This window comes from Heterodontus francisci, chromosome 8, assembly GCF_036365525.1.
Source record: "Heterodontus francisci isolate sHetFra1 chromosome 8, sHetFra1.hap1, whole genome shotgun sequence".
NCBI classification, from domain to species: domain Eukaryota; kingdom Metazoa; phylum Chordata; class Chondrichthyes; order Heterodontiformes; family Heterodontidae; genus Heterodontus; species Heterodontus francisci.
In genome coordinates this window covers 127,614,783-127,639,226 of record NC_090378.1, presented here as the reverse complement: position 1 = coordinate 127,639,226, position 24,444 = coordinate 127,614,783, and the positions used below count along the sequence as shown (strand labels likewise).

Below are 24,444 nucleotides of genomic sequence, written 5' to 3'. Positions count from 1 at the left end.
TCCTTCTCTCTCTCTCTCTCTCTCTCTCATCTGTCTTTCCCCTTCTCTCTCTCTCTCTCTCTCTCTGTCTTTCCCTTCCTCTCTCTCTGTCTCTCTCTCTCTGTCTTTCCCTTCTCTCTCTCTCTCTGTCTTTCCTTCTCTCTCTCTCTCTGTCTTTCCCTTCTCTCTCTCTCTCTGTCTTTCCCTTCTCTCTCTCTCTCTGTCTCTCTGTCTTTCCCTTCTCTCTGTCTTTCCCTTCTCTCTCTCTCTCTCTCTCTCTCTCTCTGTCTTTCCCTTCTCTCTCTCTCTCTCTCTCTCTCTGTCTTTCCCTTCTCTCTCTCTCTCTCTCTGTCTGTCTTTCCCTTCTCTCTCTCTCTCTCTCTCTCTCTCTCTCTCTCTCTGTCTGTCTTTCCCTTCTCTCTCTCTCTCTCTCTCTCTCTGTCTTTCCCTTCTCTCTCTCTCTCTCTCTCTCTTCTCTGTCTTTCCCTTCTCTCTCTCTCTCTCTCTCTCTCTCTCTGTCTTTCCCTTCTCTCTCTCTCTCTCTCTCTCTCTCTGTCTTTCCCCTCTCTCTCTCTCTCTCTCTCTCTCTGTCTTTCCCTTCTCTCTCTCTCTCTCTCTGTCTTTCCTTCTCTCTCTCTCTCTCTCTGTCTCTCTGTCTTTCCCTTCTCTCTCTCTCTCTCTCTCTGTCTCTCTGTCTTTCCCTTCTCTCTCTCTCTCTCTCTGTCTCTCTGTCTTTCCCTTCTCTCTCTCTCTCTCTCTCTCTCTCTCTCTCTCTCTGTCTTCCCTTCTCTCTCTCTCTCTCTCTCTCTCTCTGTCTGTCTTTCCCTTCTCTCTCTCTCTCTCTCTCTGTCTTTCCCTTCTCTCTCTCTCTCTCTCTCTGTCTCTCTGTCTTTCCTTCTCTCTCTCTCTCTCTCTCTCTGTCTTTCCCTTCTCTCTCTCTCTCTCTCTCTCTCTCTCTCTCTCTCTCTGTCTTTCCCTTCTCTCTCTCTCTCTCTCTCTCTCTCTCTGTCTTTCCCTTCTCTCTCTCTCTCTCTCTCTCTCTCTCTGTCTTTCCCTTCTCTCTCTCTCTCTCTCTCTCTCTCTGTCTGTCTTTCCCTTCTCTTTCTCTCTCTCTCTCTCTCTCTCTCTCTCTGTCTTTCCTTCTCTTTCTCTCTCTCTCTCTCTCTCTCTCTCTCTGTCTTTCCTTCTCTCTCTCTCTCTCTCTCTCTCTGTCTTTCCCTTCTCTCTCTCTCTCTCTCTGTCTTTCCCTTCTCTCTCTCTCTCTCTCTCTCTCTGTCTTTCCCTTCTCTCTCTCTCTCTGTCTTTCCCTTCTCTCTCTCTCTCTCTCTCTCTGTCTTTCCCTTCTCTCTCTCTCTCTCTCTCTTGTCTTCCCTTCTCTCTCTCTCTCTCTCTCTGTCTTTCCCTTCTCTCTCTCTCTCTCTCTCTCTGTCTTTCCCTTCTCTCTCTCTCTCTCTCTCTCTGTCTTTCCCTTCTCTCTCTCTCTCTCTCTCTCTCTGTCTTTCCCTTCTCTCTCTCTCTCTCTCTCTCTGTCTTTCCCTTCTCTCTCTCTCTCTCTCTCTCTGTCTTTCCCTTCTCTCTCTCTCTCTCTCTCTGTCTTTCCCTTCTCTCTCTCTCTCTCTCTGTCTTTCCTTCTCTCTCTCTCTCTCTCTGTCTTTCCCTTCTCTCTCTCTCTCTCTCTGTCTTTCCCTTCTCTCTCTCTCTCTCTGTCTTTCCCTTCTCTCTCTCTCTCTCTGTCTTTCCCTTCTCTCTCTCTCTCTCTGTCTTTCCCTTCTCTCTCTCTCTCTCTCTGTCTTTCCCTTCTCTCTCTCTCTCTCTCTGTCTTTCCCTTCTCTCTCTCTCTCTCTGTGTCTTTCCCTTCTCTCTCTCTCTCTCTGTCTTTCCCTTCTCTCTCTCTCTGACAGTTGCACTGAGCGGGAGCACTCAGCACAGCAGCTTTAGTTTAGTTTAGTTTAGAGATACAGCACAGAAACAGGCCCACCGAGTCTATGCCGACCATCAACCACCCATTTATACTAATCCTACACTAATCCCATATTCCTACCACATCCCCACCTGACCCTATATTTCCCTACCACCTACCTATACTAGGGGCAATTTATAATGGCCAATTTACCCATCAACCTGCAAGTCTTTGTTATGTGGGAGGAAACTGGAGCACCCGGAGGAAACCCACGCAGACACAGGGAGAACTTGCAAACTCCATACAGGCAGTACCCAGAATTTAACCCGGGTCGCTGGAGCTGTGAGGCTGCGGTGCTAACCACTGCGCCACTGTTTGATCAGTTTGTTTAAAAACATTACACTGTCAGTTTCACAGCTGACAAGCTGCTGAAGTAGGATCGCTCTTTCCAACATCAGATAGATTTGGGTTTTCCGGCGGGCTTTTAAAAAAAGTCAGAAACCCCGAATCTGTCCGATGTTGGGAAGTGTGATCCTGCTTCAGCAGCTGTCAGCTGTGAAACTGACAGCACGATTTTATTGATGGCCACTCTAGCAAGAAGAAATAAGGAAATTTCTCATCTCCGGTCATGGAGCCCTGGCGATGATGAGGAACGGCCCCGGGTACAGTTTACCTCCTCGGGCCAAATGGAACCCTTAGGTGGGCCAAATCCTGGCCTGCGGGCCCTATGTTAGACAACAGTGGATTAGAGTGTCCCAGGTACATGAGTGTGGGAACAAGGGAGAGGTCATGGAAGAGGTACTATATAATGGGCTGGTGCTCTGGCTATAAATGTCCCATTGAATGGTCAGTTAGAGAGATCTGAACAGAAGGTCAAGGATAGTTTTCCTGATTACTGAGCTCACTGAGTATAATGTGAGGTCTCCTGCAGCCTTGACATCACCTTGTGTTTGGCTGACAGTGTCATTTCCTTTAAGATTCAGTCAGATGATCTCTTAGCTCCAAGCTTCTCTCTCTCTAGTATAACTCAAAACAACTGGGGCAATAAGTTCGCTGAAGAAATTCAAAGTGATTAGGCAGTGGACAGTCAATAATGAAATGACATGTCATGCTGGTGTGATAGAAAGGAGCAAAGTGAAAGTAATTCCCGAAACAAGAAATATATCTTGAGATTTGTTGCTGAATATCAGCCTTGCTCTCTTTCAAATGTAACAATCATTGTCTCTGCCTGTCAGTGACATTTAAATTTGTTCCTGTCACGTCATTTGTTCTGTTCTGTTGTGCTGTGTCCTCCTTCTCCATGTGGATCCAGGAGGGAATTCAGGAGGCACAAGCACATGTCTATCTGGGAGGCCAGAACCAGCCAACTGAGGAGGCGCATGCAGATGAGCAGCCGCGAGGCTCTTTTCGCCGAGGCCCTGCAAGGACTGGAGGGGAGCAGGTATCGGAGGCACCGTTCCAGGATCTTTGAAGGTGAGAGCCTCCGGCGGCTAGCTGAGCAGCACGCTAAGCAGGCTGAACATCCCAGAGAGGGAGAAGGCAGCAAGCGAGAAGGCTTTAAGAGTCAGTCTCTCCGCAACAATTGGCAACCCTCAGGAGAGGGCAAGGAAGGCTCCTCACCCAAAGTGAACGGGGATCAGGATTGCAGGCAGAGCAGGTCTTATGGCCGGAATGCAGAAGCTGGGCAGAGTTTAAGGCTGGATGAACACCCGCGGGCTAAGAGGAGATATAGGTCCCTCTACAAGGAAGCGAAGTTGGGGCTGGAGGACAGCGCCGAGACCCATCTCAGCCACGGGGCAGGTGGCAGCAAAGAGGAAGGGCAGCTGCAGCGGCTGCCCAAGGTGCAGGAGAGTGGCCTGCTAAGCCACAGCCCTGAGGAGAAGGGCAGCCAGGAACAGACAAAGACGCTCTCGTGGAGAGGGAGGACACATACAAGGTCAGCAGCTCTTTAACTCAGTTTGAAATTAGTGTCGGCAGCTTTGCTTGGACCATATTCAAGGGGTTCCCCACACCCAAATGCTCTGCTCCACCATATGTTGGCAGGCAAAATGGCGGTGAAATTATCCACAATCCATTGCTTTGCAGAAACTGCTCTATCCATCCTATGGACTTGCTGGAGCCAAGGCTGCACTACATTCTGCACACATTGGGACCCTCCTGGTGCTTGCTCCGGTTTCTATTCCTTGCAGGAATGTCCAGATGTTTAATTCTGGGAGACTCCAGGACAATCCAGGAGGGTTGGCAACCCTGTTTTAAAACATCTTTGTTGATGGGTCTTTCCTTGCTGAAAACTGTCTTAGCTCGCAGTAATGAAGTTTTAACAGCTTCTTGTAAAGCATGGGATAAACGTTCGGGATTACCTTGGAATCACCTGGAGTTAAAGATGAAATCTCCAGGGCACTGCTGTGTACTAAAAAGCCTGGAGAAATGTCAGAGTGGCATTTAAACATTGTGGGAATACAGTCCGTTTGACTGACAGTCAAGAAACATGCAACCAGGATGGGAACTGTGTGAGCATGGACATGTTGGGCCACCAATGGTGGGAGTATGGGAGTGGGGCAGGTGAAGGTGTGTGGTCATGTGATGACACCTCCAGGAATATGTCCAAGCAGAGTTGGCAGTTTGAAATAACCTAGCTTGTTAAAACTCGACAGAAATATTGGCTAACAGCCTAGCCCTGTTGGTATCAGTCCCACTCCCAGTAACTGTAATGAGATTGCCTGAAGTCATTCATATCTCAATACGTCCTGATGAAATCCTGACTGAGAAGAGACATGGATGCCTGTAAATCTGTATCACAGCCTCAGAGATATCCCTACTTCCTTCACCCCTCCAGCTACCAAGGTCTTAAGCTCTGGAGATCCCTCTCTAAATCTCTCCACCTCTCTGTCCTGCATTAAAACACTCCTCAAAACCAAGCTCTTTGACCAAGATTTTGGCTACCTGTCGTAATGTTTTCTACTGTGGATCAGTGTCAATTTTTGTCTGATAATGCTTCTGTAAGCTGCTTGGGTGTTTTACCATTGTTTAAAGTGCTAGATAAGTGTAAGATGGGGACTTGTTGGCATAGTGGCAATGTCACTAGACTAGTAACCTAAAGCCCCAGGATAATGCTCTGGGGATATGGGTTTGAGTCCCACCACGGCAGATTGTGAAATTTGAATTCAATTAATAAATCTGGAATTAAAAAGCTAGTCTAGTGGTTACCATTGTCTATCTGGTTCACTAATGTCCTGTAGGGAATTAAATCTGTCTTCCTTACCTGGTCTGGCCTACATGTGACTCCAGGCCAACAGCAATGTGGTCTGAAATGTCCTCTGAAATGGCCCAGCAAGCTACTCAGTTGTATCAAACTGCTACAAAGTCTAAGAAATGGAATCAAACTGGATGGACCACCTGGCATCGACCTAGGCACTGAAAATGACAACGGCAAACCCAGCCCTGTCGACACTGCAAAGTCCTCCTTACTAACATCTGTGGGCTTCTGTCAAAATTGGGAGAGCTGTCCCACAGACTAGTCATGCCACAGCCTGACATAGTCATACTTAGGAGGGAGTTGCCCTGGGAGTCCTCAACATTGACGCCGGACCCCAGGAAGTCTCATGACATCAGGTCAAGCATGGGTAAGGAAACCTCCTGCTGATTACCACCTCTCAGCCCTCCCTCAGCTGATGATTCAGTACTCCTCCATGTTGAACACCAATTGGAAGAAACATAGAGGGTAGCAAGGCCATAAAGTGTACCCTGGCTGGGGGACTTCAATGTCCATCACCAGGAGTGGCTTGGTAGCACCACTACTGACCAAGCTGGCTGAGTCCTAAAGGACATAGCTGCTAGACTGGATCTGCAGCAGATGGTGGGGGAACCAAGAAGAGAGAAAACCCTACTTGACCCCTACCTATCGCAGATGCATCTGTCCATGACAGTATTGATAGGAGTGACCACCGCACAGTCCTGGTGGAGACAAAGTCCCGTCTTCACATTGAGGGTACCCACCATTGTTGTGTGGCACTACCACCGTGCTGAATAGATTTCAAAAAGATCTAAAGATCTAGCAACTCAAAACTGGGCATCCATGAGGTGTTGTGGACCATGAGCAGCAGTCAGATTTTATTCAACCACAATCTGTAACCTCACGGTCAGGCATATCCCCAACTCTACCATTACTATCAAGCAGTGGGACCAACCACTGGTTTAATCAAGAGAGTGTAGGAGAGCAGCACCAGATATACCTAAAAAAAAAAGAGGTGTCAATCTTGTGAAGCTACAAGCCAGGACCACTTGATTGCCAAACAGCAGAAGCAGCATGAAATAGACAGAGCTAAATGATCCCATACCAACAGATCAGATCTAAGCTCTGCAGTCCTGCCACTTCCAGTCATGACCGGTAGTGGACAATTAAACAACCAATGGGAGAAGGAGGCTCCATAAATATCCCTATCCTCAATGATGGGGGAGCCCAGCACATCAGTGCAAAAGATAAGGCAGAAGCATTTGCAACAATCTTCATCCAGAAGTGCCGAGTGGATGATCCATCTGGGCCTCCTCTTGAAGTCCCCAGCATCACAGATGCCAGACTTCAGCTAATCCGATTCATTCCACGTGATATCAAGAAATGGCTGAAGGCACTGGATACTGCAAAGGCTATGGACCCTGACAACATTCCGGCAATAGTACTGAAGGCTTGTGCTCCAGAACTAGCTGTGACCCGAGCCAAACTTTTCCAGTACAGCTACAACACTGGCATCTACCCTGCAATGTGGAAAATTGCCCAAGTATGTCCCGTGCATAAAAAGCAGGACAAGTCGAACCCTGCCAATTACTACCCTACCAGTCTACACTCGATCATCAGTAAAGTGTTGGAAGTTGTTGTCAACAGTGCTATCAAGTAGCACCTGCTCAGCAATAACCTGTTCAGTTTGCGTTCCCTCAGGGCCACTCATCTCCTGACCTCATTTCAGCCTTGGTCCAAACATGGACAAAAGAACTAAACTCCAGTGGTGAGGTGAGAGTGACTGCCCTTGACATCAAGGCAGCATTTGACCGACTATGGCATCAAGGATCCCGAGCAAAACTGGAGTCAATGGGAATTGGGGAAAAACCCTCCACTGGTTGGAGTCATACCTAGCGCAAAGGAAGATGGTTGTGGTTGTTGGGGATAATTCATCTCAGCCCCAGGACATTACTGCAGGAGTTCCTCAGGGTAGTGTCCTAGGCCCAACCATCTGCTTCAACAATGGCCTTCCCTCCATCAAAGGTCAGAAGTGAGGATGTTCGCTGATGATTGCACAATGTTCAGCACCACTAGCGACTCCTCCATGTCCATATGCAACAAGACCTAGACAACATTCAGGCTTGGGCTGATAAGTGGCAAGTAACATTTGTGCCACACAGGTGCCAGGCAATGACCATCTCAAACAAGAGAGAATCTAACCATCTCCCCTTGACGTCCAATGGCATTACCATCACTGAATCCCCCACTATCAACATCCTGGGAGTTGCCATTGACCAGAAACTGAACTGGAGTAGCCATATAAATACTGTGGCTTAGAGGCCTGCTTTAGGTTGGGAAAAAGAATCCGACCCGAACGCGACCGAACCACAGCAGAACCAAGCCCAAGCCAGCCCGAGTCCCTCCGCTTTTACCCCTGACCCGACCCGAAACCTACCCGACCATCCCTTTACTCACCTTCCTGACAGCAAACCTGCAAGAAGCTGCAGCGCATACGTGATGACGTCATAGTGACGTCACTCACTCACTGTGCAGACTCAGTTTCGTCCCGGACTCCCAGCTCAGGTAAGTTTTTTTATTTTCAATACTTCCCAGCAGAGAACTTACCATGTGTGTCTGGCCCGACCCGACCCGACCCAACTCGGCCCGACCTGACTCGAGCCCGAAAGCCGGCCCCGGTAGATGAGCCCGACGCATGTCGCCGGGTCACGTTGGGTTCGGGTCGAGTAGCAGGCTGCTACTATGGCTGCAAGAGCAGGTCAGAGGCTAGGAATCCTGCGGCGAGTAACTCACCTCCTGACTCCCCAAAGCCTGTCCACCATCTACAAGGCACAAGTCAGGAGTGTGATGGAATACTCTCCACTTGCCTGGATGGGTGCAGCTCCAACAACACTCAAGAAGCTCAACACCAGCCAGGACAAAGCAGCGCGCTTGATTGACACCCCATTCACAACCTTCAACATTCACTCCCTTCACCTCCAACGCACAGAGGCAGCAGCGTGTACCATCTACAAGATGCACTGCAGCACCTCAGCAAGGCTCCTTTGACCTTCCAAATTCGTGACCTCTACCACCTAGAAGGACAAGGGCAGCAGATGCAAGGGAACATCACTACCTGCAAGCCACAAACCTTAACCGAAGGGAGCAACATGTTTTTAAAAATTTCTTCATGGGATGTGGGCATCACTGGCTAGGACAGCATTTATTGCCCATCCCCAATTGCCCTTGAGAAGGTGGTGGTGAGCTGCCTTCTCGAACCGCTGCAGTCCATGTGGGGTAGGTACACCAACAGTGCTGTTTGGAAGGGAGTTCCAGGATTTTGACCCAGTGACAATGAAAGAACAGCGATATAGTTCCAAGTCAGGATGGCGTGTGGCTTGGAGGGAAACTTGCAGTTGTTGGTGTTCCCATGCATCTGCTGCCCTTGTCCTCCTATGTGGTAGACGTTGTGGGTTTGGAAGATGCTGTCGAGGGAGCATTGGTGCGTTGCTGCAGTGCATCTTGTAGATGGTACACACTGCTGCCACTGTGCTTCGGTAGTGGAGGGAGTGAATGTTTAAGGTGGTGTATGGGGTGCCATCAAATGGGCTTCTTTGTCCTGGATGGCGTCGAGCATCTTGAGTGTTTTTGGAGCTGTACCCATCCAGGCATGTATTCCATCACACTCCTGACTTGTGCCTTGTAGATGGTGGACAGGTTTTGGGGAGTCAGGAGGTGAGTTACTCATCATAGGATTCCTAGCCTCTGACCTGCTCTTGTAGCCACGGTATTTATATGGCTACTCCAGTTCAGTTTCTGGTCAATGGTAACCCCCAGGATGTTGATAGTGGAGGTTTTGGAGTTTAGTTGAGGCAGGCATTAAGATCGGCGTAGGCTTGGAGGGCCGAATGGCCTGTTCCTGTGCTGTACTGTTCTTTGATAGAGTTAGATCCTCTCGAATTGGAGATGGTCATTGCCTGGCACTTGTGTGGCGTGAATGCTACTTGCCACTTATCAGCCCAAGCCTGTATATTAGCCGGGTCTTGCTGCATTTCTATATGGACTGCTTTAGTATCTGAGGAGTCATGAATGATGCTGAATATTGTGCAAACATGTACAAACAATCCCCATTTCTGACCTTATGATTGAAGGAAGGTCACAGATGAAGCAGCTGAAGATGGTTGAGCCTCGGACACTACCCTGAGGAACTCCTGCAGTGATCTGGAGCTCAGATGATTGACCTCCAACAACCACAACCATCTTCCTTTGCACCAGGTATGACTCCAACCAGTGGAGAGTTTTCCCCCTGATTCCCATTGACCTCAGTTTTGCTCGGGCTCCTTGATGCCATACTTGGTCAAATGCTGCCTTGATGTCAAGGGCAGTCACTCTCACCTCACCTCTTGAGTTCAGCTCTTTTGTCCATGTTTGATCCAAAGCTGTAATGAGGTCAGAAGTTGAGTGGCCCCGCCGGAACCCAAACTGAGCGTCACTGAGCAGGTTATTGCTGAGCAAGTGCTACTTGGAAGGTGTCATCGACAGTGCGTTCATCACTTTATCGATGATTGATAGTAGACTGATGGGGCCGTAATTGGCCGGGTTGGACTTGTCCAGCTTTTTGTGTACAGGACATACCTGGGCAATTTTCCACATTGCCAGATAGATACCAGTGTTGTAGCTGTACTGGAACAGCTTGGCTAGGGGCGCAGCTAGTTCTGGGGCACAGGTCTTCAGTACTATTGCCGGAATATTGTCAGGACCCATAGCCTTTGCAGTATCCAGTGCCTTCAGTCGTTTCTTGATATCATGTGGAGTGAATCGAATTGGCTGAAGTCTGGCATCTGTGATGCTGGGGACTTCAGGAGGAGGCCGAGATGGATCATCAACTCGGCACTTCTGGCTGAAGATTGTTGCAAATGCCTTATCTTTCGCACTGATGTGCTGGGCTCCCCCATCATTGAGGATGGGGATATTTGTGGAGGGGTGGAGACTCGAACTGCGCCTACAATGGGCCATTTGGAGGAATGCTGGAGTGAAGGAAGGGATGGTCAATGTCTCACTTCATGTCCCAATCATTGGTGGGCTCCCTAGGGCAGGGACCCCATGGGAAGATGGCTTTGTGGCCTGTCCTGGTCCTCAATCGCAGTCAGAAGATGCCAATGTCGGCAGGGATCTGAAAACAATCTGTATCAGCCCAGGATTGGTGCTACTTTCAGCTGCCCAGTAACTCCTTGAGGGAGTCAAATGGAAGTCAAAGAGCACAGGGGTGATGGCTGAACAGTACTATGTTCAGGAGAGAAGAGGGGAAAAGGAAAGGAGACAAATAAAGGGGTTGGCAGAACTTGTCTTGGCTTATGTGTCGCATTTCAAATGTCTCCACACAGCTGCATAAATCAAAAGCTGGGCGCCAACATGAATCTGCCCAGCGTGCAAGTGGGCAAGGAAAGCACCAAGATCACAGAGAATGAAAATGTGGACAATTCAAAGGACAGCAAACTCAGCAAGCAGCCAGTCAATGAACAGACCAGCTTGTTAAACCTGCAACTGGATCTAAAAAACACCCCAACTTCTCCAGAGCCGACAGAGCTGACCAGCTCCATGAACCCCAATCGGGACAAGTCTCAGGAGCAGACAGAAATTGATCTGGACTGTGAAAACACAGAGACCCCCATGGATTCACTTGTTTCACCAGGTAGGAGCATTTACTTTTTCAGTGATGGGATTGGAAAAGCAAGAGCACATTGGACCAGCATCCCAACCCCCCACCCCAACCCCAACCCCTACCCCTACACCCCCACAACCCCGTGAAACTCAACAGAATCTGTTCAGACTCAGGTCAAAGTGGAGGATGCTTTGTTTAGTGAGGGTGGTCTGAGATTAGCTGTCATCTCACCAGCCCATGTGTGACAATAGGCAGGGAATGAATTCTAATCAGAGCCTCAACTGATGCTCCCCAGTGACTGATGCCCAGGTAGGATCATGTCGAGGCTTGAGGATGGAATCCTCTTCCCTCTGCACCTATAAGGACCCTCAGTTTGTGACCATCTCCATCTAGGTACCAATGGAGGTGATCTTTCTTTTTTCTTTTGGGCCTCCTTATCTCGAGAGACCAGCCCATGTGTGACAATAGGCAGGGAATGAATTCTAACCAGAGCCTCAACTGATGCTCCCCAGTGACTGATGCCCAGGTAGGATCATGTCTAGGCTTGAGGATGGAATCCTCTTCCCTCTGCACCTATAAGGACCCTCAGTTTGTGACCATCTCCATCTAGGTACCAATGGAGGTGATACCACTGCACTAAGATGCCCGTAATTGCTACCAATTGGCAATGAGATCCAACCTGGCAAGAGTGAAACAGCAATGGTGTAGGTTGGGGGCCCCTCTGTGGTTTATGTTTCACAGACAGGGAGAAGGGTTGCTCTGGTTGTCATTGGAAGACAATTTGTTTATACATATTTTGACACTTTTGCTCAATGTATGACCCAGAGCAAGCAGAGAGAGTGAGATGGAGGTTCCAAGCTGGATCTAACCTGGGAGTGTTTGATGGGGACAGTGCAGAGAGAGCTTTACTCTGTATCTAACCCATACTGTATCTGGCTTGGGAGTATTTGATGGAATAGTGTAGAGGGAGCTTTACTCTGTATCTAACCCGTTTTTTCCCCCTGTTTTTTTAACTCTGTATTTAACCCCATTTTTTTAGGGAGCTTTACTCCCTATCTAACCTGTTCTTTTTTTGTATCTAACCCCGTTTTTATTTTTAGGTGGTCTTTATACCCCAGGCCCCTTTTATGTATTTTATGTCGAGGAGGCCTTTATTCCTGAGGCCCCTTTATATACATTTTATAAAATAACTTTAATTAAAACACAAATAAAACAAAACTCAAATTAAAATGTCATTCTCGGCATCAATGATGCACTCCAGTCAACTGGTCGCGGAAGGTCTCAAGTGTACCGGTGGACACTGCATGCTCCTTCTCCAGGGACACCCAGGCGAGAACGTACCCACGGAAGAGGGGCAGGCAATCGTGGAGGACGGACCCTAACCCCCCACCCCCGATGGCCCTCAGCTTGAATCTGTGAATTGCCACCTTGGCCAGGCCCAGGAGCAGACCGACGAGGAGATCCTCCTACCAGCCCACGCCCCTCCGCATCCGGGTGCCCAAAGGTCAGGAGTGTGGGGCTGAAGTGAAGCCAAAACTTGAGGAGCAGCCCCTTCAAATACTCAAAGAGGGGCTGCAACCTCGCACACTCCATATATACGTGAAACACGGACTCGTCCAGGCCGCAGGAATTACAGTTGGCCTGGGAGTCCGTGAACCTACTTAAAAGTCTATTGCACAGGGGTGCCCTGTGCAGCACCCTCCACCCCAGGTCCCCGATGTAAAGGGGGAGGACTCCCAGGTAGCGAGACATCCACTGGGGTTTCCCCTCACCACCAGATGGCAACAAGGACCGCCAGGGTGTGTCCGGCCAGCTGACGAGGGCAAGGAAGTGGAGTGTGCAGGAGCAGCCCGTACAGGAAACCCCTCCGCACTGTGTGGAATGGCACAGAGGGCATTTCCGAGAGGTGGCTCAGGTTGTGCGGGACCGGCTCCTGAGGGGGGTTTCGGGGCCTGGGTCTGATGAGCAATTCCAGCTCAACAGAGATAAGCTCGGCCGTGAGCGCTCTGCGCTCCCGAGACCTCTCGTCACCAACAGTGAGGGGCGTCCCAGGGGCTTCAGCTACTCCTCTGTCCGGCGGTCCGTCCCTGGAGCAGGCCACCCAGACAGCCGAGGCACTCTCCACCGCCTGCAGGGGAGCGCCCTGATTGGAGGAGACCATGTTCCAGACTCTGAATAGATCCCGGTAAAAGACAGGCAACTCCCTCAGAGAGTCGCATCTAACGGACTCCACCGGGAGCTGCGTGTCGTCTTGAAGGCAGTGACACTGGCGGAAAAATTACGTCGACAACTCACGCCATCTGGGAAGATGCTCAATGTACAGGTATCTCTGCAGGGCCCAAAGGCAGTGAGTCGCAGCCTGGTTGCAGACGCACACCAGCGACTGGCCGCCCTCCTTGATCGGGTGACTCAGAACCACGGCAGAGACCCAGTGTTTCCTCTTGCCTCAGAAGAAATCGACGAGTTTCTTCTGGATCTTGGTGGCAAATGCAGAGGGCAGGTCCAAAGTGACCAACCACAGCATCGAGGCCACCAGTTGGTTTATGACCAGCGCTCGGTCCCTGTAAGAAAGCACTCAGAGCAGTCCTGTCCAGCGCCCCAGCAGAGTGGTGACTTTTACCTCCAACTCCTACCAGTTTGCTGGCCAGGCTTCCTCAGCGGGGCGAAGGTTGACTTCGAGATAGAGAAGGTGCGTGGTGCTCCACGCAAAAGGTGTCATCTCCTCCGGCAGGGAGTCTGCCTGCCACTGACCCACCAGGAGTCTGGAACATTTCTCCCAATTGATCCTTGCGCAGGATGCAGCAGAAAAGGTCTGCTGGCTGTCGCGCACCCTCCGCAAGTCAACCGCATCTGTGACCATGAGGAAGACGTAACTGGCGTAAGCTGAGAGGACCCGCATGGCCGGCCCGTGCAGAGCCAAACCCATCAACCTCCTGCGGAGCAGGCACAGGGATGGCTCCATGCAGATGGTATATAATATGCAGGGCATTGGTCATCCCTGACACACTCCTCTCCCAAAGCGAAGGAGTGCCGTCAAGGACCCGTTAACTTTAACCAGACATGCTGCAGCAGCATATAAAAGTCATAGCCGATCCATGAAATGCCACCCGAGTCCGAATGCGTGCAGAGTCCCGCAAAGGTATTTGTGATCCACCTTGTCGAACACCTTCTCCTGATCAAGGGAGAGAAAGGCGACCGACAGACCAGTCCCCTGGGAAAGATGGATCAGGTGGATATTATAGAGTCATAGAGAGGTATAGCACTGAAACAGGCCCTTTGGCCCACCGAGTCTGCGCCGATCAACAATCACCCATTTATACTAATGCTACATTATTCCCCTTATTCCCTACCACATCCCCACCGTTCTCCTACCACCTACCTACACTAGGGGCAATTTACAATGGCCAATTTACCTATCAACCTGCAAGTCTTTGGCTGTCGGAGGAAACCAGAGCACCCGGCGGAAACCCACGCGGTCACAGGGAGAACTTGCAAACTCCGCACAGGCAGTTCCCGGAACTGAACCTGGGTTGCTCCAGCTGTGAGACAGCAGTGCTAACCACAGCGCCACGGTGTTGCCCAGGATGTTGTCCTGGATGGACCGACCCGGGACCATGTAGGACTGGTCGGGTTGGATCATGTGGGCCAGAACAGAACCCAGGCGGGTAGACGTAGCCTGGGCAAAGGTCTTATAATCTGTGGTGAGGAGGGAGACCGGAAGCCAGTTCTTAAGCAAGCGGAGATCACCCTTCTTATGCAGCAGGTCGATGACAGCCCTGAGCCACGAGAGGGACATGTCCCCATTCGCCAGAATCTTCCCCAGGACCCGCGTGTAATCATCCCCCAGGACGTCCCAGAACGCCAAGAGGAACTCCAAGGTCAGCCTGTCCAGCCCCGGGGATTTGCCCCTCAAGAGCTGGTGGAAGGCGCCGGTCAGCTCCGCCAACATGAGCGGAGCCTCCAATCCTTCGGCCCTCTGCGGGCTGACTTTCGACAGGTCCACCCACAAAACTCTGTGCGCATCCTCGCTGGACGGATCCAGAGAGAACAACGCACTGTAATAAGTATGAACCAGGAGGCCCATTCCCTCTGGATCCGTGATGGAGGATCTGTCATCAGCCAGCAGCTCAACGAGCTGCTTACAGACATTTTGCCATTTTTACAGCGAGTAGAAGGGTGAGGCGCAGTCCAAATCTTCCATGATCTGGATCCACGACCTCATGTACACGCCTTGGGACCCTACAAGCTGCAGGTCCCTCAGCAGACCCTTCTTCTCGTTATGAGGACCCGGCCCTCTGGCGGGCGTAACAGCATGACCAAAACGGCATTCCGAGTCGAGCTCCTCCCTCACCAGGTGCTCGATCTCGGCTTCCCACCTCTTGGTCGACCCCTTCGTGCACTCCTGACAGAAGACATGGATGTGAGCCTTGCCCACATACTACCATAGCCTCAAGGAGGGGAAGCCCCTCTGCTTCCTTCTCCAGTCGGCTCAGAATCGGCGAAACGAGTCCCGGAATCGCCCGTCCTCCAACAGTTGGTTGTTAAACTGCCAGTACGCGGCCCCCGCCCACGTGCGGAGCGGAATGAACTCCGCCCACACCAGGTGGTGGTCCGAGCATAGCACCAGCTGCATGGAGGTCGCCAAGACACGGGAGACGTACGCCTGTGAAATGTAAAGGTGGTCAATTCGTGACGCTCCTCCTCCAGACCTCCATGTGAAGGCGCTGGAGTCGGAATGGAGATTCCGGCAGATGTCCACCAAGTTGAGGGAGCTGATCAGTTCCTTCAACTTCTCCACCAATGCTTGGCCACGCTGGGGACTGGAGTGATCCCCCACCTCGAAGGTACTGTTAAAAACCCCCCCCCCTCCGACCCCTAGGATAATGCACTCGCCGCTATCGATAGAGTTCAAGAGAGTGGACAACTCTTTCAAGAAGCGGGCTTGCAACGCTCCATTCACAAAGTGGAGCGGCACACTACCCAGGCGAACGGCAAGGTGGAGCAAGCGGCCCGGGTCAAGCTCTTTGACCCCCAAGATCTCCGGCTGAAAAGTCGGGTTCAACAAGATAGCCAACCAACTAGAAATAGGGGTGAGGTGACTCATGTAGACTACCCTGCCATTCCAGGAGCCAGGTGGCTTCATCTCCCGGAATGGTGTGGGTTTTCTGCAGAAAGCTCACCGCGTATCTCCCTTCCCTGAGAACTGAGAGATTGTGAAATCTGCGATGAGACTCTCTGCTGCCTTTGATGTTGAGGCTGGTATGGTTATCTTCATGTCAAAGTACTTAGAAGCCCGTCAGCAACACCTCACTGAGAGGAGGGAGCGGAAGTGCACCTGGCCCTCTGCTCCTCCAGCAACCCATTGAGGAACGCTTTAATTCGGCGCCTCTCAACCAATTTCATGCCCTTGCCCGCTTTCTTGAGGGCGGCATGGATGGACCAGATGATCAGTGCCAGATTCGACCAATGGCTGAGGGCCAGTTGAACTTTATTGCAGCGACCGTTGCATGCTGCGAGGAAGTCCCGGAGTGGAGATGAGAGGAAACTCAGTGGGAAGCACGAGAGATTCCACCACCTCACTGGCGATGGAATCAAGGTCGTCCTCCATGCCTCACATCGCGTCCCCATCCTTCTCTGGGTTGTCACAGCCAGCAGCTGACACTCCCACCACACACTGGGGCAGACATCCCAGCCGTGCCAGCTGGTCCCGCCTCCGTCATGATCCCACCCCCAGGATTGATGGCGGAGGAGTCCTCTCTGGGTTCCACTGTGGAACTGGAGCCTATGGGCGCCAACGCTTCAGGACCCCCCTCCACCCCCAGGTCAATGAGCAGTCCAGGGGAGATGGAAGTTCCTGACTCCAGAAATCCAGCCAGAGCTGAGACCGGAGGCGGAGAGAGGAGGCCATCTCCCAGCAGATAAGGAATTACACAACTCGCCATCTGGGTCGGGCACATCCCGGGAAGCAGTATCAGGCTGCTGGGAGAGTTGACCTTCACGGGTCTTGTCCCCACCCAGGACACCCGACCCAGTGGCAGATGGAATATTTCTACCCAGTGGGTCCACAGGCTCCCCCACCATGGACTGGCTCCCCACCACAGGAGTTACTGAGATTACAGGGGCATCTCCCCTCGCTTCCATTCCGAGGGGCAGAGGGTGCCCACCCGGGGCTCGAGACCCTCATGGTGCTGTTGGCGGGGGGAGCGTGAGGACTTGCGCCAGGAGATGGGCCTTACAACTCAGTGCCCTCTTCAGAGGAGGGATATCTCCTCCTCTTATTTCAGGAGGGGCACAGAGGCTCAGAGATTTCCATCTCAGCAGAGACCTCTGCTTCTCCCTCTGCGCCCCCTTGCCCAGGTTTTTTGGGCCCGAGCTCAGCCGTGGGGCAGGTGGGCTGCTCGGGATCAGCTGTAGGGCTGAGCTCAGGCTCAGGACTTTTTTCCACGCCCAGGGGTACGCCTTCAGGTGTTTTGTTTTGTGCCATGCCTTCCTTTCACCTGGATGGGACTCCACCTCACCACTGGAGGCCGTGAAGACCACAGCCTCCGGAACCCGTCTGAGCGATAGTTGTTGCAGGTGTCCCACCATGCAGTGCCATGCCCCACCCCCTTGCAGGCGTGTCACCGCACCCCGTCCGAGGCCCAGAAGACACGGTAGGCCGCTGCTTGGAACTCCACAATAAACTGTCCTTCTGTAACTTCCTCCCACACCAGCTGCCTGAATAGCTGGCGGCGCAAGTACGAGACTTGTCGGAGGCTGTTCTCCTGAAGACCGAGCAGGACTGGGGTGATCCCCAACCTCACCTCCCCCAGGTGGTGTAGGTGGGGGAGGAGGATCTCATCAGGAATAAAGGGCGGGATGTTTGATCGAATTACACATTGTGCAGTGGCCCCCAGAGGGTTCACTGGCAGGAAAGTCCCACCCACGGTGAGCCCCCTGCTTAGGGCCAGGTCTACTATTGGCTCAGTCTTCAGGAAAAACATTGCCTTCCCGTACATCTTTGAGGGGCCAACAACCTTGGCCATTGCCTTAACGCATGGCTCAATTGTCATAGTGGGGTGGGTCTAACTCTTCACCCTATGCTTTGAGGTCAAGATTTTAAAGGGTGTTGGGGATACAGGAGCATCTGCAGCTGCTGCTGCAGCATAGGAAGGTCCCACCGCCAGAGAGTACTGTGAAGCCATGGGGTAGAAGAATCACACCCACCATTGAATAAAATAGAGTTTGCGAGAAAGGGGGAAAAAAAAACAAACAACAAACTGTCCCACAAATGGAGGTTATGGCAAGGGAGAGAAGCTGAAGGAGAGGAAGGCCAGGAGGAACCAGTCTCTTTGCAGATGTTACTTTTACTTTAAGGCAGTCCTTTTGCTGGTGGTGGGGGGAGGGGAGACAATGTCTTCACCTGGGACAACTGTAAGCTGCCCGGGCAAACTTTGCTTTCGGTGTTGTTTGAAAACGGTGAAGAGGAAGTTTCTGGCTATCCCAGGCTAGGCAGTTGGGGTGGGGAGGGAGCTCCTTTTCAATGCTGTTACACATAGGAGGCCCCTGTTCAAACAAAACAGCCCACCCATGGTCTTCAGGTCTCTTCTTTCCCCATCCCCACAACAATCAACGAAAGAGTTTCAAAAATCCAATCTCTCAAGAGTTGTCAGTTCTTTTGGCCTCCTCTTTTCCTCTTTTAGAAAAAGGATAGATGGAAAAGCCTTCCTTTCAACTCAATCTTTCTCCTTGCAGCAATCACACAGCCTCCAGCTTCCAGCATCCAGCCACAGTCAGCTGAACCTCATTAACCACTCAGCACCTCCAATCAGGCAGCAGCAAACCCCATTTTTTTCTTAGTGTTCGATGGGGGACAGTGTAGAGGGAGTTTTACTCTGTATCTAACCCCAGTGCCGTACCTGTCCTGGGAGTGTTTGATGGGACTGTGTAGAAGGAGCTTTACTCTGCAGTTAACCTTTTTTTTTTGTTGAGGCTCAATATAATTTCTTATGAGTTTAAAACTTCTCTAATGTTTGTGTGTATTTGCTTACTTGAGCCATAGTCCCAAAGGACCATAGGCATCTCTTCCTCATGGGGAGAGACAGTTGTTGATATATAGCTTGAGGGTCACGACTCCTCAAGCATGGGGCAAGGCGAAGAGGTAGGCCATCATGAACTACCGCAGCCGGTATGGGAATTGAACCCATGCTGTACCTGTCCTGAGAGTGTTTGATGGGGACAATGTGACAAAAGTAGAATTTTGCCTGTGTTGAATTTTTAACTTTTATCTTGCACGATTAGAAACACAAAACATTTTTAAGCAGAACGTTATTAGAACTAACCAGACTTTAGCTGCAAGGGCTCCGTAAGCTGCAACATAATAGATGTTAACAAACATCTTTTCTGTCAGAGATCAATATCCATTCAATATTGATAAATGAGTGCAAAAACAAAATATTGTGGATGCTGGAAATCGAAAATAAAAATAGAAAATGCTGCAAATACTCAGCAGGTCTGGCAGCATCTCTGTGGAGAGAAACAAAGTTAATGTTTCAGTTTGATGACTTTTTGTCAGAATCCACTGCAGCCTTGATCTCATTTAATTCCGTGAGGAACAGTTGTCAGTGCCCTGTATCTATCAGCATAACTGCAGAAATGTCTAATTCCACCAAAGCAATATAATCAGGTCCTAGGTAGGGTAGTGGGTATGATTGACAGCTGTGACTGAGATCTTTAAGAAGGCGACATGGTTCTGTTTGGCTGTGGCCTCTTTGAACAAAGAACAATACAGCACAGGAACAGGCCATTCGGCCCTCCAAGCCTGCGCCGATCTTTGATGCCTGCCTAAACTAACACCTTCTGCACTTCCAGGGCCCATATCCCTCTATTCCCTTCCAATTCATGTATTTGTCAAGATGTCTCTTAAACGTCACTATTGTATCTGCTTCCACCACCTCCCCCGGCGGCAAGTTCCAGGCACTCACCACCCTCTGTGTAAAAAAAAAAAAAAACTTGCCTCGCACATCCCCTCTAAACCTTGCCCCTCGCACCTTAAACATATGTCCCCTAGTAACTGACTCTTCCACCCTGGGAAAAAGCTTCTGAGTATCCACTCTGTCCATGCCGCTCATAACTTTGTAAACCTCTATCATGTCGCCCCTCCACCTCCGTCGTTCCAGTGAAAACAATCCGAGTTTTCCCAACCTCTCCTCATAGCTAATACCCTCCAGACCAGGCAACATCCTGGTAAACCTCCTCTGTACCCTCTCCAAAGCCTCCACACCCTTCTGGTAGTGTGGCGACCAGAATTACACGCAATATTCTAAGTGTGACAACATCTCATGTGTCATTTCAGTGAACCTGGAATCTTTTCAGTTTTAACACAAGTCCTCAAAAAATAAATTTAAAAATGGAAGTACTTTCATAACACCTCAATCCTTGGAGGAATGATACACCATTTTTAAATGCATTTCATTTAAAGAGTGAAAAATAAACAGAAGATGAAAAATATTAAAACACATGTGCACACTCATTCTCATTCACTCTTTACTTGTAGCTAATACAGTTCAGCTTTGTACCACCTTTGCACTTAGATAACTCAAAAGCAAAGTTAGATTCTAGACAAAGCATCTGCAATTACATCAATTTTTCCCACAAAGTGTATAGTCTTTAAGCGATGTCATTGCAATAGTAAACTCCATCGGAATAGTCTGGCATTCTGGTTTTTAAGATTTTCCGCAAAGGCGAGAGAGTTATGATTGTTAAAGAAATCTCCAAACCTGTTTGTGAAGGAGACACTGAGACTAGGCTGCTTTGGTGGAGATTGTTTATTGCTGGTCAGAGGTTACTTCTGCTGTCCAAACAACACCACTAGCCAGTGCTGGCTGGCTTGTATTTGTACATACACAGTTGAATAAATTAACTAATTAACATCCAACTGTTCATTCTATTATCTTGAACTACCAGGTATTTATCATCCATTAACAGAGCTTCAGACCCTAACAGATTCCCCCTTTTTTCTTTAAATTAAATACATATTATAGATAATATGTATATAATAATAAAAAACAAATAATGGCACATTTTCCTTCACATTATTTATCATTAACTTTCAACCGCACCAGCCATTAACATGTTGTATATTCCCCCTTTAAAAAATGTTTAAAGGAAAAGTGATCTTGTCGTCAGAAAAGAATTTCTACTTTATCCTAACTTATCATAACACAAGACGGCCCTCTTTGAGGACATCCAATAATTTTTTTGAACAAGCATCTCTTAGTAAAACAATCTGACCACTGATGACTTGCGTCAACCCACTTTATTTTGGAAATGTTTTCTCTTTCCAACATTTTTATACTCGCAAAATTAATCCTCAACCTCTTTTCTGCGACATGTTTTGTTGAATGGACATTGTCCCAGAGAGAATGGTTATCTATGTAGCATTCTATAGGAAAACTCCTCTGTGATTGCCCCTTATACAAGAGTTCATTTAAAACATTCGATAAATATATACCCTTATCTATCACTTCTATCAGTGCAAGTGTCTCAGCAGCTAAGGTGCTTTTAACTATCCTCTTTATTTTCTTCAATTCCCAAGCTAATGGACAACATTTATCATTTCTTCCCACCAAAAATATAATGAACCCTGCTGCACTTGAATAACCATTGGGAAGATTAGTGTGTGAGGCGTCACTGAAAATGACCAATTTCATCTCTTCTGGGTCACCCAATACTGGAAACTTGTGTACATTTATCAAAACTCAATCTCTTCAATGTTTTATTTGCTTTCAGCACTTCAACAGCAGCATGTTTCAGCATGGAGCTCAATTCTTTCTAATACATTATAGCAAGCATCCGTCTGAGTTTGTGTATACAACTAGTTCACCTGCCCCAAAAAGCTGCTTAACTGGTCTACTTCTTCCTTGGTTACAGAGTCTTCATTTTGTGAGGATCTGGCCTGATTTATTGGGATCCTATTAACATTCTCTAGATGAGACTGTTGATTTAGGGTTACTCCCAACTTAGTCTGCCTAATATTCAACCCAATATATTTAAAAGCTCCGGAAGCCTGACTTTCAATTTTAAATTCCAACAGAACTTTATCTACCACAAATTTATCAAATGCCTCAAATCCTCCTCACAGAAAATCGTCCACGTGCATCAAGAAACCACCTGTTAGTACCAATAAAACACTGCCAAATTCACCTTTCGTTAAATACAACCAGCTTTTAGTAGGACAGACCAAACTGAAAAATACCACATCCCAGCTGCATCATTTAGCCCATTAACACACTTGTTTAGGCTTCCATAATTTCCTCTCTATATCTCCAGCTTCTTTTGGTGGTTTTAAAAATACTTCCCTTTCCAATTTCTCCCCTTGGAAAAATGCTGCTTTGGTGTCAATGGACTTACATTCCCAGGAGTGTCGCTAAAAGGGCTTGGAAAATCCTCAAACTCACTTTTCCTGCTGTTCGGGAATCCACTCTAACTTCCTCGTCACCTTGTCATTCCTCAAATTCCCAATCTGGAAGTCTGGCCTTCGGTTTATACATACCATCAGGAAGTACTTTCTCTGTACAGACCCATCTATGGGACAATAATAAAAGCAAAATACTGCAGATGCTGGAAATCTGAAATGAAAACAAGAAGTGCTGGAAATACTCAGCAGGTCAGGCAGCATCTGTGGAGAGAGAAGCAGAGTTAATGTTTTAGGTCAGTGACCCTTCATCAGAACTGTGGGACAATGCTGGTTGTCCTCTATCTGGCACCTCAGTGTATACACCAAACTCTCTCCAACTGTTGAGCTCTTTTTGCTTGGCATCTTTTATCAATTTACCATCCAACTTGTTAGTAGCCACTAGAGCTTCTCTATCGTAAAGGCTCCTACATCTTGTGGCACCCTGCACCTGCTCTCTGGTCCTTGCTCTAGTGAAACCACATCCCGTGCTAGAGTTCCTATCTCTTTCTGGACTACGACTACTCGACTAGACTAGTTAGGTGCTTGATGGCCGGCACAGACACAATGGGCCAAAGAGCCTGTTTCTGTGCTGTATAACTATGACTCTATGGCCTGTCCCTCCCACAACCAGACTTCCTTTCACAAGTTTGTGATAAGTAGAATAACTAAACCAGAGGGTGGAGATTACTGTATTTAGTTAGCATTTAATATTTATAGAAGGAATCTAGCACTAGGGACCATATAGTTATGATAACAATTTAGTAAGGATTTAATAAGTATTTATTTATCTTAAATGAATTTATTAATTAGTGCTAGAAATGTCAGTTAGAGGGGTGAAGTGCTTCACCTGTGAGATGTGGGAAGTCCGTGACGCTTCCAGCGTTCCGGACGACTACATCTGCAGGAAGTGTACCCAGTTGCAGCTCCTCACAGACCGCATGGATCGGTTGGAGTGGCAACTGGATGCACTTAAGAGCATGGGGAGTGGGAATGGCCTATCAGGGGAAAACAGCAGCAGCCAGAGCAGTGTCACCACGGCTGGCACTGTTGCTCAGCAGGGAGGGACAAAGCGTAGAAGAGCAATAGTTATAGGGGACTCTATAGTCAGGGGCACAGATAGGCGCTTCTGTGGACGTGAAAGAGACTCCAGGATGGTATGTTGCCTCCCTGGTGCCAGGGTCAAGGATGTCTCTGAACGGACAGGGGGCATTCTGAAGGGGGAGGGTGAACAGCCAGAGGTTGTGGTACACATTGGTACCAATGACATAGGCAGGAAGAGTAACGAGGTCCTGCAGGGGGAGTTTAGGGAGTGAGGTTAAAAGACAGGACCTCTAGGGTTGTAATCTCGGGATTACTCCCTGTGCCACGTGCAAGTGAGGCTAGAAATAGGAAGATAGTGCAGCTAAGCATGTGGCTGAGCAGCTGGTGCAGAAGGGAGGGTTTCAGATATCTGGACCATTGGGCTCTCTTCAGGGACAGATGGGACCTGTACAAGGACGGGTTGCATCTAAACTGGAGGGGCACTAATATCCTGGCTGCGAGGTTTGCTAGCGTCACTCGGGAGGGTTTAAACTAGTGTGGCAGTGGGGTGGGAACCAGAGCAGTAGGACAGCAAGCGAAATAAATGAGGGGGAACTAGTAAATAAGGCCAGTAAGACTAAGAGGAAGAGCAGGCAGAGAGATGTTGCGGAGCACAGTGGGACTGGTGGTCTGAAGTGCATTTGTTTCAATGCGAGAAGTATAACAGGTAAGGCAGATGAACTTAGAGCTTGGATTAGTACTTGGAACTATGATGTTGTTGCTATTACAGAGACTTGGTTGACGGAAGGACAAGATTGGCAGCTAAGTGTTCCAGGATTTAGAAGCGGGATAGAGGGGGTGTAAAAAGGGTGGGGGAGTTGCATTACTTGTTGAGGAGAATATCACAGCTGTACTGTGGGAGGACACTTCAGAGGGGTCGTGCAGTGAGGCAATATGGGTGGAGCTCAGGAATAGGAAGGATGCAGTCACGATGTTGGGAGTTTTCTACAGGCCTCCCAACAGCCAGCGGGAGGTAGAGGAGCAGATATGTAGACAGATTTTGGAAAGATGTAAAGGTAACAGGGTTGTAGTGGTGAGTGATTTTAAACTTCCCCTATATTGACTGGGACTCACTTAGTGCAAGGGGCTTAGATGGGGCAGAATTTGTAAGGAGAATCCAGGAGGGCTTCTTGAAACAGTATGTAGATAGTCCAACTAGGGATGGGGCTGTACTG

The 24,444-nt window shown here is 49.3% G+C and overlaps 1 protein-coding gene across 1 annotated transcript in view; it reads left to right on the top strand.

The window, feature by feature from the left end:
- LOC137373269 (probable voltage-dependent R-type calcium channel subunit alpha-1E) overlaps positions 1 to 24,444 on the top strand; it is a 1,486,297-nt gene that overhangs the window by 881,111 nt on the left and 580,742 nt on the right. The window contains exons 20-21 of the mRNA XM_068038118.1: positions 3,192 to 3,815; positions 10,475 to 10,782. Of these exons, the coding sequence (XP_067894219.1) occupies positions 3,192 to 3,815; positions 10,475 to 10,782 (932 nt within the window). The remainder of the gene's footprint in view (positions 1 to 3,191; positions 3,816 to 10,474; positions 10,783 to 24,444) is intronic.